General features: G+C 49.9%; 1 protein-coding gene across 1 annotated transcript in view; it reads left to right on the forward strand.

Annotated features, from left to right (window-relative positions):
• Window positions 1-4,053: 4,053 nt before the first annotated feature.
• LOC139239477 (solute carrier family 22 member 6-A-like) overlaps window positions 4,054-14,629 on the forward strand; it is a 54,877-nt gene continuing 44,301 nt past the window's right edge. Inside the window, exons 1-3 of the mRNA XM_070868255.1 lie at window positions 4,054-4,455; window positions 5,700-5,803; window positions 10,862-11,016. Coding sequence (XP_070724356.1) covers window positions 4,054-4,455; window positions 5,700-5,803; window positions 10,862-11,016 — 661 coding nt within the window. The remainder of the gene's footprint in view (window positions 4,456-5,699; window positions 5,804-10,861; window positions 11,017-14,629) is intronic.

Here is a 14,629-nt window from a genome sequence, read left to right on the forward strand (position 1 = left end):
GGCCAGCCCGATTGTTCCAGTACTCAAAAAGTGATGGCATGGTCAGGATTTGCGCCGATTATAAAGTAACTATTAATCGTTTCTCGCTACAGGACCAATACCCGCTACCTAAGGCAGACGACCTATTTGCGACGCTGGCAGGAGGCAAGACGTTCACCAAGCTCGATCTGACTTCGGTCTATATGACGCAGGAGCTGGAGGAGTCTTTGAAGGGCCTCAACTGCATCAACATGCACAAGGGACTGTTCATCTACAATAGATGCCCGTTTGGAATTAGGTCGGCTGCAGCAATCTTCCAGAGAAACATGGAGAGCCTACTCAAGTCGGTACCAAGCACGGTGGTTTTTCAGGATGACATATTGGTCACGGGTCGGGAAACCGTCGAGCACTTACAAAACCTGGAGGAGGTCCTCCAGCGACTGGATCACGTAGGGCTGTGGCTGAAGAGGTCGAAATGCATCTTTATGGCAACAGAAGTGGAGTTTTTTGGGAGAAAGATCACGGCGGACGGCATTCGGCCCACAGATGCCAAGACAGAGGCTATCAGGAATGCGCCCAGGCCACAGAACGTCACGGAGCTGCGGTCATTCCTGGGACTCAACTATTTTGGTAACTTCCTACCGGGGTTAAGCACCCTCTTCGAGCCCCTACATGTGTTATTGCGTAAAGGTGAGAACTGGGTATGGGGAAAAAAAACAAGTAATTGATTTTGAGAAAGCCAGAAACATTTTATGCTCCAACAAGTTGCTTGTATTGTATAACCCGTGTAAAAGACTTGTGCTAGCATGTGATGCGCCGTCATATGGAGTCAGGTGTGTATTGCAACAAGCTAACGTTGCGGGGAAGTTGCAACCTGTCGCCTATGCCTCCAGGAGCTTGTCTAAGGCCGAGAGGGCCTACAGCATGATTGAGAAAGAGGCATTAGCGTGTGTGTTCGGGGTAAAGAAAAGTACCTGTTTGGCCTCAAATTTGAGCTGGAAACCGATCACAAGCCCCTCATATCCCTGTTCGCTGAAAACAAGGGGATAAATATTAATGCCTCAGCCCGCATACAAAGGTGGACACTTGCGCTATCAGCGTATAACTATACCATCCGCCACAGGCCAGGAACCGAGAACTGTGCAGATGCTCTCAGTCGGTTACCACTGGCCACCACGGGGGTGGAAATGGCGCAGCCTGCAAACTTGTTGATGATGGGGCAGCCCGCAGACTTGTTGATGGTCATGGAAGCATTTGAAAATGATAAATCACCTGTCACTGCCTGCCAGATTAGGACTTGGACCAGCCAAGATCCTCCACTGTCTCTACTAAAAAACTGTGTACTGCATGGGAGCTGGGCCAGCATCCCCGTTGAAATGCAAGAGCTAATCAAGCCATTCCAGCGGCAAAAGGACGAGCTGTCCATTCAGGCAGACTGCCTGTTGTGGGGTAACCACGTAGTGCTACCCAAAAAGGGCAAGGAGACGTTCATCTTGGATCTCCACAGCACACACCCGAGTATAGTAATGAAAGCGATAGCCAGATCGCACGTGTGGTGGCTCAGTATCGACTCTGACTTAGAGTCCTGTGTACAGCAATGCAGCGTGTGTGCTCAGTTGAGCAACACGCCTAGAGAGGCACCACTAAGTTTGTGGTCCTGCCCTCCAGACCATGGTCAAGAATCATTGTCGACTATGCGGGCCCGTTTCTCGGTAAAATGCTCCTGGTGGTGATGGATGCTTTTTCAAAATGGATTGAATGTGAAATAATGTCGGGAAGCACCACCACCGCCACCATTGAAAGCCTGAGGGCCATGTTTGCCACCCACAGCCTGCCTGACATACTGGTCAGTGACAACGGGCCATGTTTCACCAGTGCCGAATTTAAAGAATTCATGACTCGCAATGGGATCAAACATGTCACCTCGGCCGCGTTTAAACCAGCCTCCAACGGGCAAGCAGAGCGGGCAGTACAAACAATCAGACAGAGCCTTAAACGAGTCACAGAAGGCTCATTCCAAACCCGCCTGTCCCGAGTATTGCTCAGCTACCGCACGAGACCCCACTCGCTCACAGGGGTACCCCCGGCTGAGCTACTCATGAAAAGGACACTTAAAACCAGACTCTCGCTGGTTCACACCAACCTGCATGATCAGGTAGAGATCAGGCGGCAGCAACAAAATGTAAACAATGGTCGAGCCACTGTGTCACGGGAAATTGATCTGCATGACCCTGTGTATGTGCTAAACTATGGACCGCGGGCACGGTGATAGCTAAAGAAGGGAGTAGGGTGTTTGTAGTCAAACTAGACAATGGACAAATTTGCAGAAAGCACCTGGACCAAACGAGGCTGCGGTTCACAGACTGCCCTAAACAACTCACAGCAGACACCACCTTTTGAGAGCCCACAACACATACCCAAAGGATCAACGACACCACCCCAGGAAATTGAACCCATCACGCCCAACAGCCCAGGCTCACCCAGCCCAGCGAGGGCACAGCCAACACACCAGAATAGACATTTGTACCGAGGCGGTCCACCAGGGAAAGAAAGGCTCCCGACCGCCTTGCCTTGTAAATAGTTTTCACTTTGACTTTGAGGGGGGTGGGGGGGGGGGTGCGGGGGTGATGTTGTGTAACTGTAAAGCATGCACTCCCATGTTCCGCCACCAGGGAGCACATCCCCTGAAGTCCCAAGGGATCCCAGCATCTCTTGGGAGCACTGTATATAAGCTGGCCCCTAAGACCTGTTCCTCACTCTGACTGAGGTCACTGTTACTTTAACCTCCCTGTGTGCAGTCCCATCTGTGTTAGGAACACAATAGAAAGCAGGTGATTTTACAGAGGTATGTAACTCAGTAAGTTTGAGTTCTCTGATCTCAGTCGAGGTTGCAGTAAGGTTGTCCCTGGGATAGGGAAGGAGGTCTTATTCACTGCCACCAGATTCATGCTGCTTCTGACCGGTGTCTGATAGAAAACGAATAGTAATGTATAGTGGATGCAGCATCAGGAGTTCCGGTTGAGAGGGAGCAGTGTGCGGTGGCCCAGCACAGAAATTGGCACAGTCCCGGACTGCGAGACCATCAGCAGGCCGGGGCCATTAGAGGGAGCAGTGTGCGGTGGTATACCACTGCAGGGAGCAGCGCGTGCTGCTGCAGGAGGGCGACGGCTGCAAAGCCAGGTCGCTGATTGCAGTGCGGGCAGACACAGCAGGAGGAGCGGCAAGAGTTTGTAGATGGAGGTGACCGGGGCCCAGGAAAGGCGTGAGTTTGGGGCTCCGAGGAGGCAAGGGCCCAGGGGCAGCATGGGCCAGCCCACATTGCAATATGTGCGCGCACTCGGTCCGTGCAGCAGAGCTGGTCTCCAGTCGTCTTGGTTAACCCTTGCCACTGGACCAAGACCTAGCTCTGTCAAGCTCGTGTGGTGGCTGATGTGCAACGGCCACCATACGTTTAAAAAAATCCACGCACAAGCATTTTCCACCCTTCAGGATGTAGTTTGGGATATCTGGAATATTAGTTCGGGATCTGGAACATTGAAACACCTGTGAACTCATCCCTTTTTGGAGTGGAAGCAAGTCATCCTCACTTCGAAGGACTGCCTATGATGATGTAACTCAGTAAATGGTATTGAATAGGATAATCTAAAATACTGCTTCAAATTAAACAGTAGGTGTAGGACAAAGGGGCACGGGTTCAAACTAGTCAAAGGTAACTTGAGACTGATATCAAAATATTCTATTTAAGGCAGATTGGTGAAGGTGAAAACCCATTAATCATTTAAGAAACGATTAGATATGGCAATGGGAGGAATGTAGGGTTGTTCCACATGGATAAATTAATATGGGCCAAAGATCCTTACGTATCCTTACGTATCTTGTGATCTTTCAAATATTAATTACATATATAGCTTTGACCAATAACGCTCATATGTTTGGATTTCAGAGTATAAAAGTAACTGTTATCAGCAGATGAAGCATCAGTTAATCCATGTACTATTGTTCAGTACAGCCAAAGATACACAGTACGTGAACAACCCCAGCAATTAACGATCTCTCCAGCTGTAGTCCACAGCCATGGGCTTTGCTGATATCCTGGAGACTGTTGGAAGTACAGGAAAATTCCAAATCATCCAGATACTTTTGATGTTTTTCCCAATTGTATTGATGCCTAGCCACAACCTGCTTCAGAACTTTGTAGCTGTTGTACCCGATCATCATTGTAGGATCCGTTTGGAAACAAATGGCTTGAGGTATGTTAATGTTACAGACAAACTGCAGACAGAGGAGCTTCTCCGGGTTTTCATCCCTCTGGATCAGGAGCAACAGCTGGAGAAATGCCGTGAGTATTCCTCACCTCAGTGGCACCTTCTGGATCTCAACAAGACGCAGGGAAATAGGACCGAATACGACACACAGATGTGCTCTGACGGGTGGACGTATGACAACTCCAAGTTTAAAGCTACGGTAGTGGCAGAGGTACGACTGAGAATGTCTATTTTACTTAAGTTTTCAATAGCATTGTAGAACTGAAAGAAGTTCTACAAATGGATGTTCAAATATTCGGGTACGAGTGTGGGAATGGGAAAGTAATCCACTGGTACAGGAGGAGTGCTCTGCTAAGGTTGAGATTGAAGCACAATGTTGGGGAAGAGTAGAACAAGGTTTACTCTACATGCTTTGCCTGACCTGGGCATGATTTAAGAACCTAACAGGTTCACTTATGTTTTTTAGGAAAGCAAACCTGCTGACCTTACCTGGACTGGCCTATATGTGACTTCAGTTCCACACCAATGTGGTTAACTCTGAAGTGGCCTTGCAATCATTCAGTTATATCAAACCACTCTAAAGTATATGGACTGAAGTGTTCAAGAGGAAGGCCCACTACCACCATCTCAGGGAAACTAGAAATGGAAAAAAGATGCCAGCCTTATCAGCAACGTTTAGATACAGGGAATTAATTAAAAAGAAGGCAATTGATGGTGAAGACTCTGTTAAGGCACTTTCCCACAATTATTGCCAGGCAGGTGTGGATGGTGGAACCGCCAATCAGATCACCTGGAAACCAAGGAAGCACCAATATTAGCCATATTTCACTTATCAGATCTGCTGTACCTGCTTTCTTGGGGAATAGAAGCCTCCATATGCAGTAATCATCCAATCTTCCACTACAGGCAGATCAAAAAAAACTGAAACAAAACTCTGCATTTGGAAAGTTGTTGCGATAAGAAGGGCTGTTGACTTCACTTTCTAATCACCATAAACTGTGGAGGTATTTCCTCAATGGCTTGGCTGGAAAATGCATTACCCAGTGAATGCAATGGCTACTGCCAGGGGTGGTTGGCCCTGTGGAACCGTACTGCAGCTTGAGTCAGCACCTTTGGGAAAATTAACCGAGCAAAATGTTAGGTGGTGCAGAAAATATGGAACTTGATTAAAAGGGCCCAGAAACCTTATTTCTCAGTTGTTTTTGATAAGTTCCTTTTGAATTTTCACTGTCAAAACTGCTTTACTATCTATCTTTGTACCTCGTTCTGTGTGGCTCCCATTCCTCATCCCCATGCATTCTAGTGAGACCAAACTAGGTTTCCTTTTGGGAATAACATTGTACGTTTATTTTTGGTGCCCCAGCAATTTCAGGGCCCTGAAGTTTGCAGAACATCCAGTTATTAATATTGTTGCTATATCCTCAATAACGATCAGTTCCATTCTTGTTTCGACAGTGGGACCTAGTGTGCAACCATAAGTCTCTGAAACGGATCGCACAATCTATCTACATGGCTGGTTTGCTGGCAGGAGCCATAGTACTGGGCAGGCTTTCTGATAAGTAAAAAAAGCAGGATGGATAATACTAAGAGTTGTTTCTTTTGGGGTTGAGCTCCCAACTGGTTATCTAGAGCTCAAAGTGGAAGAGCAACCTGAATGAAAATAGAAAATTGTACCAGCGAACTTCCCTGAGGGTTTTGCGCTGACGCTAAGATTAACCGCCTCGGTCCCTAGCGCTCCGTTGATCATGACCTCATCCAGCGTGCAGCACCTCATTACCACCCGGTTCAGAAATTCCCTCTCGTTACCTGCTGAGCGCTTGCCGTCAACAATGGCAGGAAGAGGAGGCGGTATGCAGTCAGATGGCTGGTGAAGGAGTGGTATTTGAAGGACGTGGTCACAGAGCTCTGCCACCTCCTACAACCAGACCTCCAGCCTCCGACCAGGTGAGCACGGCTCTCTTAGTGGCAGTCAAGGTCACCATCGCCCTCAATTTCTACACCAGCGGATCCTTCCAATGTGTAACAAGAGACATATCTAACATATCGCAGTTCGCCATGCATTGCTGCATCTGCAAGGTCACAGATGCTCTCTACAGAAAGAGAAGGGACTATATTTCCTTCCCCATCACCAGAGAGAAACAGCACGATCGTGCATGTGGCTTTGCCAGGATAGTGGGCTTCCCCATTGTGCAGGGCGCCATTGACTGCAGCCACATCGCTTTGCGGGCACCGCGTAACAATCCTGAGGTATTCAGTAGCTGCATAGGCTACTTAATGCGCAGTTGATCTGCGACCATACACAATAAATTCTGCCTGTCAATGCTCGATATCCTGGCAGCAGCCATGATGCCTTCCTCCTGTGCCAGACCGGGGTGCCAGCTCTGTTCCAGCCACCACATAAAGCTCGCAGCTGGGAGACAAGGGCTATCCTCTCTCCACCTGCCTCATGACTCCCCTCTGCAACCCCAATTTCTCGTGCCCAGCACTCATATAATGACAGCTGTGCTGCCACCAGGAATATAACTGAACAGGCCATCAGAGTGCTCAAGCAACAGTTCTGTTGCCTTCAGTACTCGGCTGAGCGGGTGTCCCTTTTCGTTGTCATCTGCTGCATGCTGCACAAATTGGCCATCATGAGGGCGCTGCCATCATCACCAGGCATAGCCGCACCACCTCAGGAGGAGGCAGAGGCAGAGGCAGACGAGGAGGATGAGGCATAGGTGCATGAACAGCAGCGAGGGAGGAGACAGCCACTCATTCAGCCTTGTGTAAGGGCAGTCCGTGACCACCTCATCAGACTTCGGTTCCAATGAATTCGAGGTCACTTTCTGGTTGCTCAGCACGTCCCCATCATTTTATCAATATCTTATTTCAGCTTTGAGGTGTGATCGGGAATAAGACTCACTACCAAATTTGCCATATTCAATAACCACATATATACATCAATATTAACTAATCACCTTTTTGCAAACCCTTACTTTTTCTCTTTACAGTGCCTTTTCCTAATCTACTGCTCCTATGTAGTGTCTCCCCAGTGGCTCCGGCAGGGCTGGTGGAAAGCTGCTGAGTGTCGGTGCCAGAGACGACAAATGGCTTTGCAGGACACCCACGACCAGCTCTGGGCCTGGAAGGCCCGGCTGTACACTGTGCCACCTCAGGATGGGCGACGGCAGTCTGGGCTGGCTGGGTGACAGGCAACGACAAGTGCAATGGCAGAGTGGCAGTGGTGGGATCAGGAATGCTGTCATCCTGAGAGAGTTCAGTAGGCATCCAGCTGCCACTCTCCCGGGGCAACACCTCAGGGAGCATAGTTTCAGAATAAGAAGTAGCCCATATAAGACGGAGATGAGGAGGAATTTCTTCTCTCAAGAGGGTTGTGAATCTTTGGAATTCTCTACCCCAGAGAGCTGTGGAAGCTGAGTCATTGAATATATTCAAGGCAGAGATAGACAGATTTTTCAACTATAGGGGAGTCAAGGATTATGGGGAACAGGCAGGAAAGTGGAGTTGAGGCCAAGATCAGATCAGCCATGATCTTATTGAATGGCGGTGCAGGCTCGAGGGGCCGTATGGCCTACTCCTGCTCCTATTTCTTATGTTCTCAACACCCCTACTAATCTGCTGGGCCACAGATTGGTGGCCTGCTATGACACCGTGAGATCCCTGGTGGACTGTGGTGGACCCAGCGACAATGGCAGCACGGAGCTTGGGTGGCATCCAGCTGAGACTGTATGAGAGCACTCTTGAGACTCGATACCACCAACCATAGACTGCATGACAGCACTAAGACGTTGCGTGGCTTCCACCTGTGCTGCAATGGAAGCTGCCACATCGCCCATGACACGCGTCATGAGGTCTGGATCCACACGGTCTCTCTGGGATCCACCATCCTCTGCAGAGTGGAACTGATGGGCTCCATGAAGAGCGCAGAGCTCTGTGCAATATTGGAGGTGGACCCCTCCACGCTCCTTAACATTACCAAGGGGCTCTCGGGCACCCTTACCATTGCACCTCCGAGTGCATGGCCACCACCCTTGTAAACGCCTTCCCATCAAGGTTCTCATCTGAGTTCTGTGCAGCAGAACCTGGGTGTAAAGTCGCCCTTCAGGGAGCTGGCTTCCGAGCTACCCTTTCCCCCTGGCCTTGCTGCAGCCCGTTCATCTCCGGTGCATCACTCAGTGCAGACCCCTCTGCTAAAGATCTGGTAGTGCCAGTATCTGAAGTGGTGCCTGTGGATGGGAGATGCAGTGATGCAGTGCTTTGCTTCTCCTTCCTCACTCTCAGTGGGAGGCTCAGGAACAGGCTGGTCATCTGGTTCCTGAAAGCATAAAGGCACAGGACTTGCAGTAAGGTGAGGGTAGTGGGGCTGGAATGGAGCAAGGAAAGAAGACAGTATCAGGAGCTGGTATGTGAGAAAGGCTTGTGGTGTGAGGGGGTAGTGAGATGAGAGAAGGAAAGTGGATGAAGATATCGTTGTTGCCCCCAAGACCCAATGAGTTGATGCCCAATGAGTCGCAGCACTCGCTCTTCAAAGTCTGTAAGCTGCTGGTGCTGCTCATCACCCCCGCCTATTTTCTGCTGCCCCTTCCTATTGTGTAGCCACTTGGCCTGCAACAAAAATGTGAATCAGAAACCAGCTATGTGTTTGGGAGATATGCGTGCCATAGTTGAATAGCTGTAATTGTAGGCAAGGCGTGAGATGTGGATGTGAGTTTGAGTAGGTACAGATGCTTGGTGGGTGAGTGGTTGGGGTATGGTGGTTTGTGCCGTGTGTATAGACTGAGGTTCAGAAGCCTGTTTGTAGGACCTGTTGAAGCATTTACTCACCCTGACCACTTGAATGAGGTTGTTGAATTTCTTCCGGCACTGTGTCAGGCTCCGGATGACCACATTACTGGCCGAGACCTCCTAGGCCACTTCCCTCCACATTGCCCTGAAGATCTGGGGCAATGGCCTCCTTCCAGTGGCCAGGAACAGCACTGCTTTGTTCCACTCTCGCAACCAATGCCTGGTCGGTGAAAGGGTGAGCTCTCCCCCCTGGGAGTAGGATCAGCCATTACGATCAGGGGATTGAGTTGTTTGCAGGTCACCTTCAGAGCCAGCAATGTTGATAATGAGGATCTGCACAATGACGGAACCTCCCCTTTAAGAGCTGGAAGGAACCAGTGTGAAGGATCATTCCTGTTGGCATTACACCTGAAATTCATTATTGCTCTGCTGGTAGAGGCCCTGTAGTGCCCTACTGAGGCTATTAGTGCTTAATTTAGTGGTCCAGTTCTTTCCTGGAGTGCCAACAGCCTATTTAGTGGAAGCTCAGAATCATTAGCACCTGGCCTTAATTTTTCAAGATTTCAAACATTAGCGCCCCACGAATTTCTAGCCCATATGCTTTTCTTAAGTTAAACATAATTTGCCATACACAGACTTAATCTCCCAACACATCAAGACCTACTTGCAGTACCTGAGCATCCCCTACAATCCTAACTCTTGCACATACCTTGGTATCATTCACAAATTTGTGAATCATACCCCCAACACCTACATCTAGATCATCAATGAAAATAGTAAATAGCAAAGATCTTAACTGTACCTTGTGGGACACCACTGATAACTGTTCTCCAAGTAGATACAAATCCATTGACAATCACTTTTAGGCTTCCATGGGAAACTGTATCCAAGGAAGGAGTCAGTTCCTTTAGGAAAGGAGGTGGGAAAATTGTAATAAAGGCCCTGTGACTATTCAGTGGTGGCTCATAGTTTGCTGATAGCTGGTGTTTATAGCTCTGTGAGCTATAAAGATCCTGTACAATACCAATTAAACACTGAACTGAACACACTCCAAACCTTAAACATGGGGGGGAATTTTAAAACCCCTCCGCACACGACGTGCAGGAGAGGGTCTGGGGTTAAATTGGCAAACATGCAAAACCCGACCCCAACCTACCGCGAACGCGCCTACTTCCCAGTTTAACCGTGGCAGATTTGGGGGCATACGAGTAACCCGCATATGTTAATGAGGCTCCATTTCTGCGATTATGACAACCGTTTGGATTTAATAGCTGCGGGCCAGGTTTCGGAAACTCGGCAGCTGAGGCTGGAGATGCCAGATCAATGCAGGCAAATGCTTTTCCAGCACTGCTTGTGGGCCAGGAGGAGCAGTAGTGTTTCCTCCAGCCCCTCAAGCAAACCTTCTGCCGCGATTGGCCGACCACCCCGCCCTTCAAACCCATGATATCTCCTGGCCCCCTCCCTCCCTCCCGATTCCTGGTCTAACCCCCCACCCCCAGGCCCCCATCAACTTGCGATGTTTATCGGTCAAAGGAGACTATCCCCAGGGGTCCATGGTTGCAGCCTTTTACCGCAGGCTTTCTTGCCTAGCAGCGGCCAGCCTTCAATCTTTCTGGTTGCTGGGTAGGAAACAGAATAAACCAATCATAATGAGGTTGGCAGATTCAATCCCGCAAACACGTGCTCCCGCTCCCTCTCCATAAATATTGGGCCGCATGTTACCAGACAAGGTCACAGCACAGACGGGTGAATCACTTACCACTACTGTTAAACCTTTACTAGCAAAGATTTAATTTCCTTAATGTTTATCCTGCCTTTATTATTGTTAGGTACGGACGGCGGACTCTCCTACTCTGGACCAGCTTCCAGCTAGCAGTCTTTGGAATATGTGGAGCTTTCTCCTCCTCCTTCACCTTGTTCTGCTTCTGGAGATTTCTGTGTGGAGTGGCACTGTCAGGGGCCATGTTGAACACTTACTATTTTGGTAAGTGAATTACTTTATATCTTTTCTATTTGCCTCAAGCCCAATGAAGGCCAAAGGAGGTCTTCAAATACTCTGGCTGGGTTCCATTTGAACCCAACTATAAGAGATAAAAGTTCAAGTCCAATGTAGTCTAGTCATCCAGTCCTATTGGAAACCACTGTAAGGAGTCGAAATTCGGTTGCTAACGCATGCTGATAACGCCGGTGTTAGGTGTTAACTGGGAGTTAGGCGTCTGGGAGTGGTGCTCAGTGCTGTTCACACTTGACGCGAAATTTGGTGGTAATTTTTTTTCAGGGCGTTAAAACATAACGTACTGCCGGCTAATGCCATGGAAATCATGACGTCAGTACGCGCGCAATGCCTCCTTGGAGCCCTTCTTGCCACATTCACTTTTGCGGCCTCACTTAATGGCTGGCGTCCATGACGCCTGAAAAAGTTGAACTGCACAAGGCGGAGAAACAAATCCGGGGCGTTATTTAAAGGGAGTTGCAGCCGGGGCTCAGGTGTTGGTTAGTGCTGCATTTGATGCTCGCACAGACAGTAGGGTGTGGTGTTGCAGTGCTGTTGACTCGGCAGATTGAATATTAGTATCTTGGACACATTGCTGGGTTCGATATAGTAAAAATGTGAAAGTTGGATTTCACTGCAACCTCTGCAAAGTTATGGGGGCAGTTATTACACACCACATCATCCTGCAGCGATGACTTAAAAAGCGCCGGCTGCAGAGACAGCTTAGGGCAAATGTGGATTGTCCCCAGAGGAGACACCCCAGATGGCGGGGCAGGTGGCCATACAGACGCAGGCTTTACCATGCACATTACTCTTATCTTGAGATGTCTGAGGAGCACTGTATAAGAAGGCTGAGGTTCCTCAAGGAAGCGGTCACGGAGATTTTCAACCTTCTGCAGACATACCTGGCAGATGACTGGACCTCAATGTCAGTGGCAGCACTCAACTTCTATAGTACCAGCTCCTTCCAGTCTCCTAGAGGCGATATATGCAACATCTCGCAGTTTGCAGTACATTGCTGCATTTGCTAGGTTACCGACGCTCTGTACAGCAAACAAATAGACTAGATCAAGTTCAGCATGTCCAGAGAAGACATGCATGAATGCACCCGTGGCTTTGCCATGATAGCGTGCTTCCCCAGGGTTCAGGGAGCCATCGATTGTACTCATCTGGCATTGCGGGCCCCGCCTCACCTAGCCAGCCTCTTCACCTGGCCATCTGCTGAAGAGATCGTGCCCCACCTTCAAGCCTTCGTGCATACTAATGGAAACACAAGATTGTAACAAATGAAACAAATTTTTATTGACAGAAAACACAATAGTGTGCTGTAAAGAAGCACTAATGGACGCCATCATCCACAGCAGACAATAACTGAAACCAGTCCCCTTGAAACATTATCACCCACATGCACATGCAACTATTCACATTACTTCCTCCTGGAACAAGGATAGCATCTCTGGGCAGCATCACACCATTCTTTATTCACTCATCCAACTGCAAATATTTCCATTAATTCACATGGTGAACTACTGGCCACTAGCACACACATCTTTACCGGCTCTTTCTCAGTGCTTTCTCACCACTTCCCTTCTCCCCCACTCCCAGGCCTATTGCTCTTCCTTAATGGGGTCTCCGTGCCTGCAGCAAGGCTGGTAGAAGGTCGCTGTGTTGGTGCCGTTGCCACAGCTGATGGCCTAGCAGTACATTCCGCACCACCTCGGTCCCTGGAAAGGCCGGCTGCGGACTGCATCACCTCAGTATGGGCGGCAGCACTCTGTGGTGGATGGGTTGCGGAGAGCGGCAGGGGCAAGGGCAGAATGATGTCGTCCTGAGAGAGGACATCACGTCCCAACAGATTTGACATACTGCTACTCCCCTGGGGCAGAGGCTCAGCACTTGGAGCTATCTGGCTGAGCACAGATTGCTGCCGTGCTTCGCCAACGTTAGTTCCCTGCAACTGATGGGGCCCCAGACATGATGCCAGCAGTCAGTGCCTGCGTGGATTCACATTGGCTCTGCATCAAGGCAAAATGCAACTGCAATACACCATGGAGCTGATTCATGCCACCACGCCTGGTGCTCAATGGCTACTGCCACATCAGCCATAGCCCATGCCACCATGTCTGGGACCCCATGACACATCCATTGGTATCTATCAAGGATTAGCTCGATGGGCTGCTGAGACACAAATGCAATCGTTGAAGCGGCCTCCACCACGCTCAAAGCAAGTGCATCAACACTCTCGGGCACCCTTGACAAAACACCCAGCAGAATGCTGTGCATCTACAATGACTGTCTGGCGAGATCCTCAAAGCCGGCCTGATCATCAGAGTGCTGCTGAGTATCACACAGGCGTGCACTCACCCTCTGGGGAGCTGGCCCCCTGATCTCTCTTCCCCTGTGGCGTTGCTGCAGGCCACTGGGCCCCGGAGCATCACCCACCTCCATCTCCCCGACCATGCCTTCCGACAAAAAGCTGCTGGCCCCGCTCTGTGAGGACGCTAGATCGTCGGTCATGTCCAGAGAGGTGTCCTCTGCCTCCTCGTGGGCTGACGTGCAGGCCCCTAGCCGTCCGAGTCATCATCTGAAAGCACAAAGCCAGAGAAGAGTGGTTAGCTGCAGGGGAGGGTGCCAGGAGCGGCAAACGCATTTGGGAATGCCAGTGTCATGGAAAGAGCTGAAGGATTGTGTTGTCAGGCCTAAGTGTCCTGGTGGATGCTGCAAAGGAACTCGACATACCGTTACTGTCCCCGTGGGGGGGGGGGGGGGGGGGGGGTCGGTCTCACCCACCACCATGCCACCAACTTGAACGCCCATCAGAGCTGAGACGCGTTCCTCGAGTCAGGACCTGCAAGCAGAGTCCCCCTCCTTCCGTCCTCATCTGCTCCCTGAGGTTGTAGTCGAGCTTGTCCTGTAAGATTAAAGAGAACGTCTGAGTTAGAGGCCTTCTATAAGTGTGTCCCAAGGTCGGGGCGAAGGAGCGGCGAGAGAATGTAGAGGGACATGATCGGGACCCAGGAGAGGCGCGAGTTCGGGACCCAGAAGAGCCGAGGGCCCAGGGGCAGCATGGGTCAGCCCACACTGTGCGATATGTGCGCGCACTAGGCCCGTGTAGCAGAGCTGGTCTCCAGTCGTCCTGGTTAATCCTTGCCACTGGACCAAGACCTAGCTCTGTCAAGCCTGTGTGGTGGCTGGTGTGCAACGGCCACCCCACCTTAAAAAAATCCACCCACAGGCATCTTCCACCCTTCAACATGCAGTTCGGGATCTGGAATATTAGGTCCTTCATTGAAACACCTGTGAACTTTTTGACTTGGAAGTAAGTCATCCTCGATTCGAGGGACTGCCTATGATGATTGTTACGCTCATAATAAAGGATACAACTGAGTACTGTATGCAATGAGTAAATGTGACCTTAGCTCCTTTAATTAAACTCCAGAGTGCTGGAACAGCGTGGGAGGCCTGCTTATATACCGTTCTCCCAAGGGATGCTGGGATTCCTTGGGACTCCAACAGGTGGTGGTGTGATACAGGTTGCCAAGGGTTACATACATAACATCACTCCCTCCCAAAGTCAATAGTACACTTATTTACAGGGTGAGAC

The sequence above is a fragment of the Pristiophorus japonicus genome, chromosome 27 (assembly GCF_044704955.1).
Source record: "Pristiophorus japonicus isolate sPriJap1 chromosome 27, sPriJap1.hap1, whole genome shotgun sequence".
NCBI classification, from domain to species: Eukaryota; Metazoa; Chordata; class Chondrichthyes; family Pristiophoridae; genus Pristiophorus; species Pristiophorus japonicus.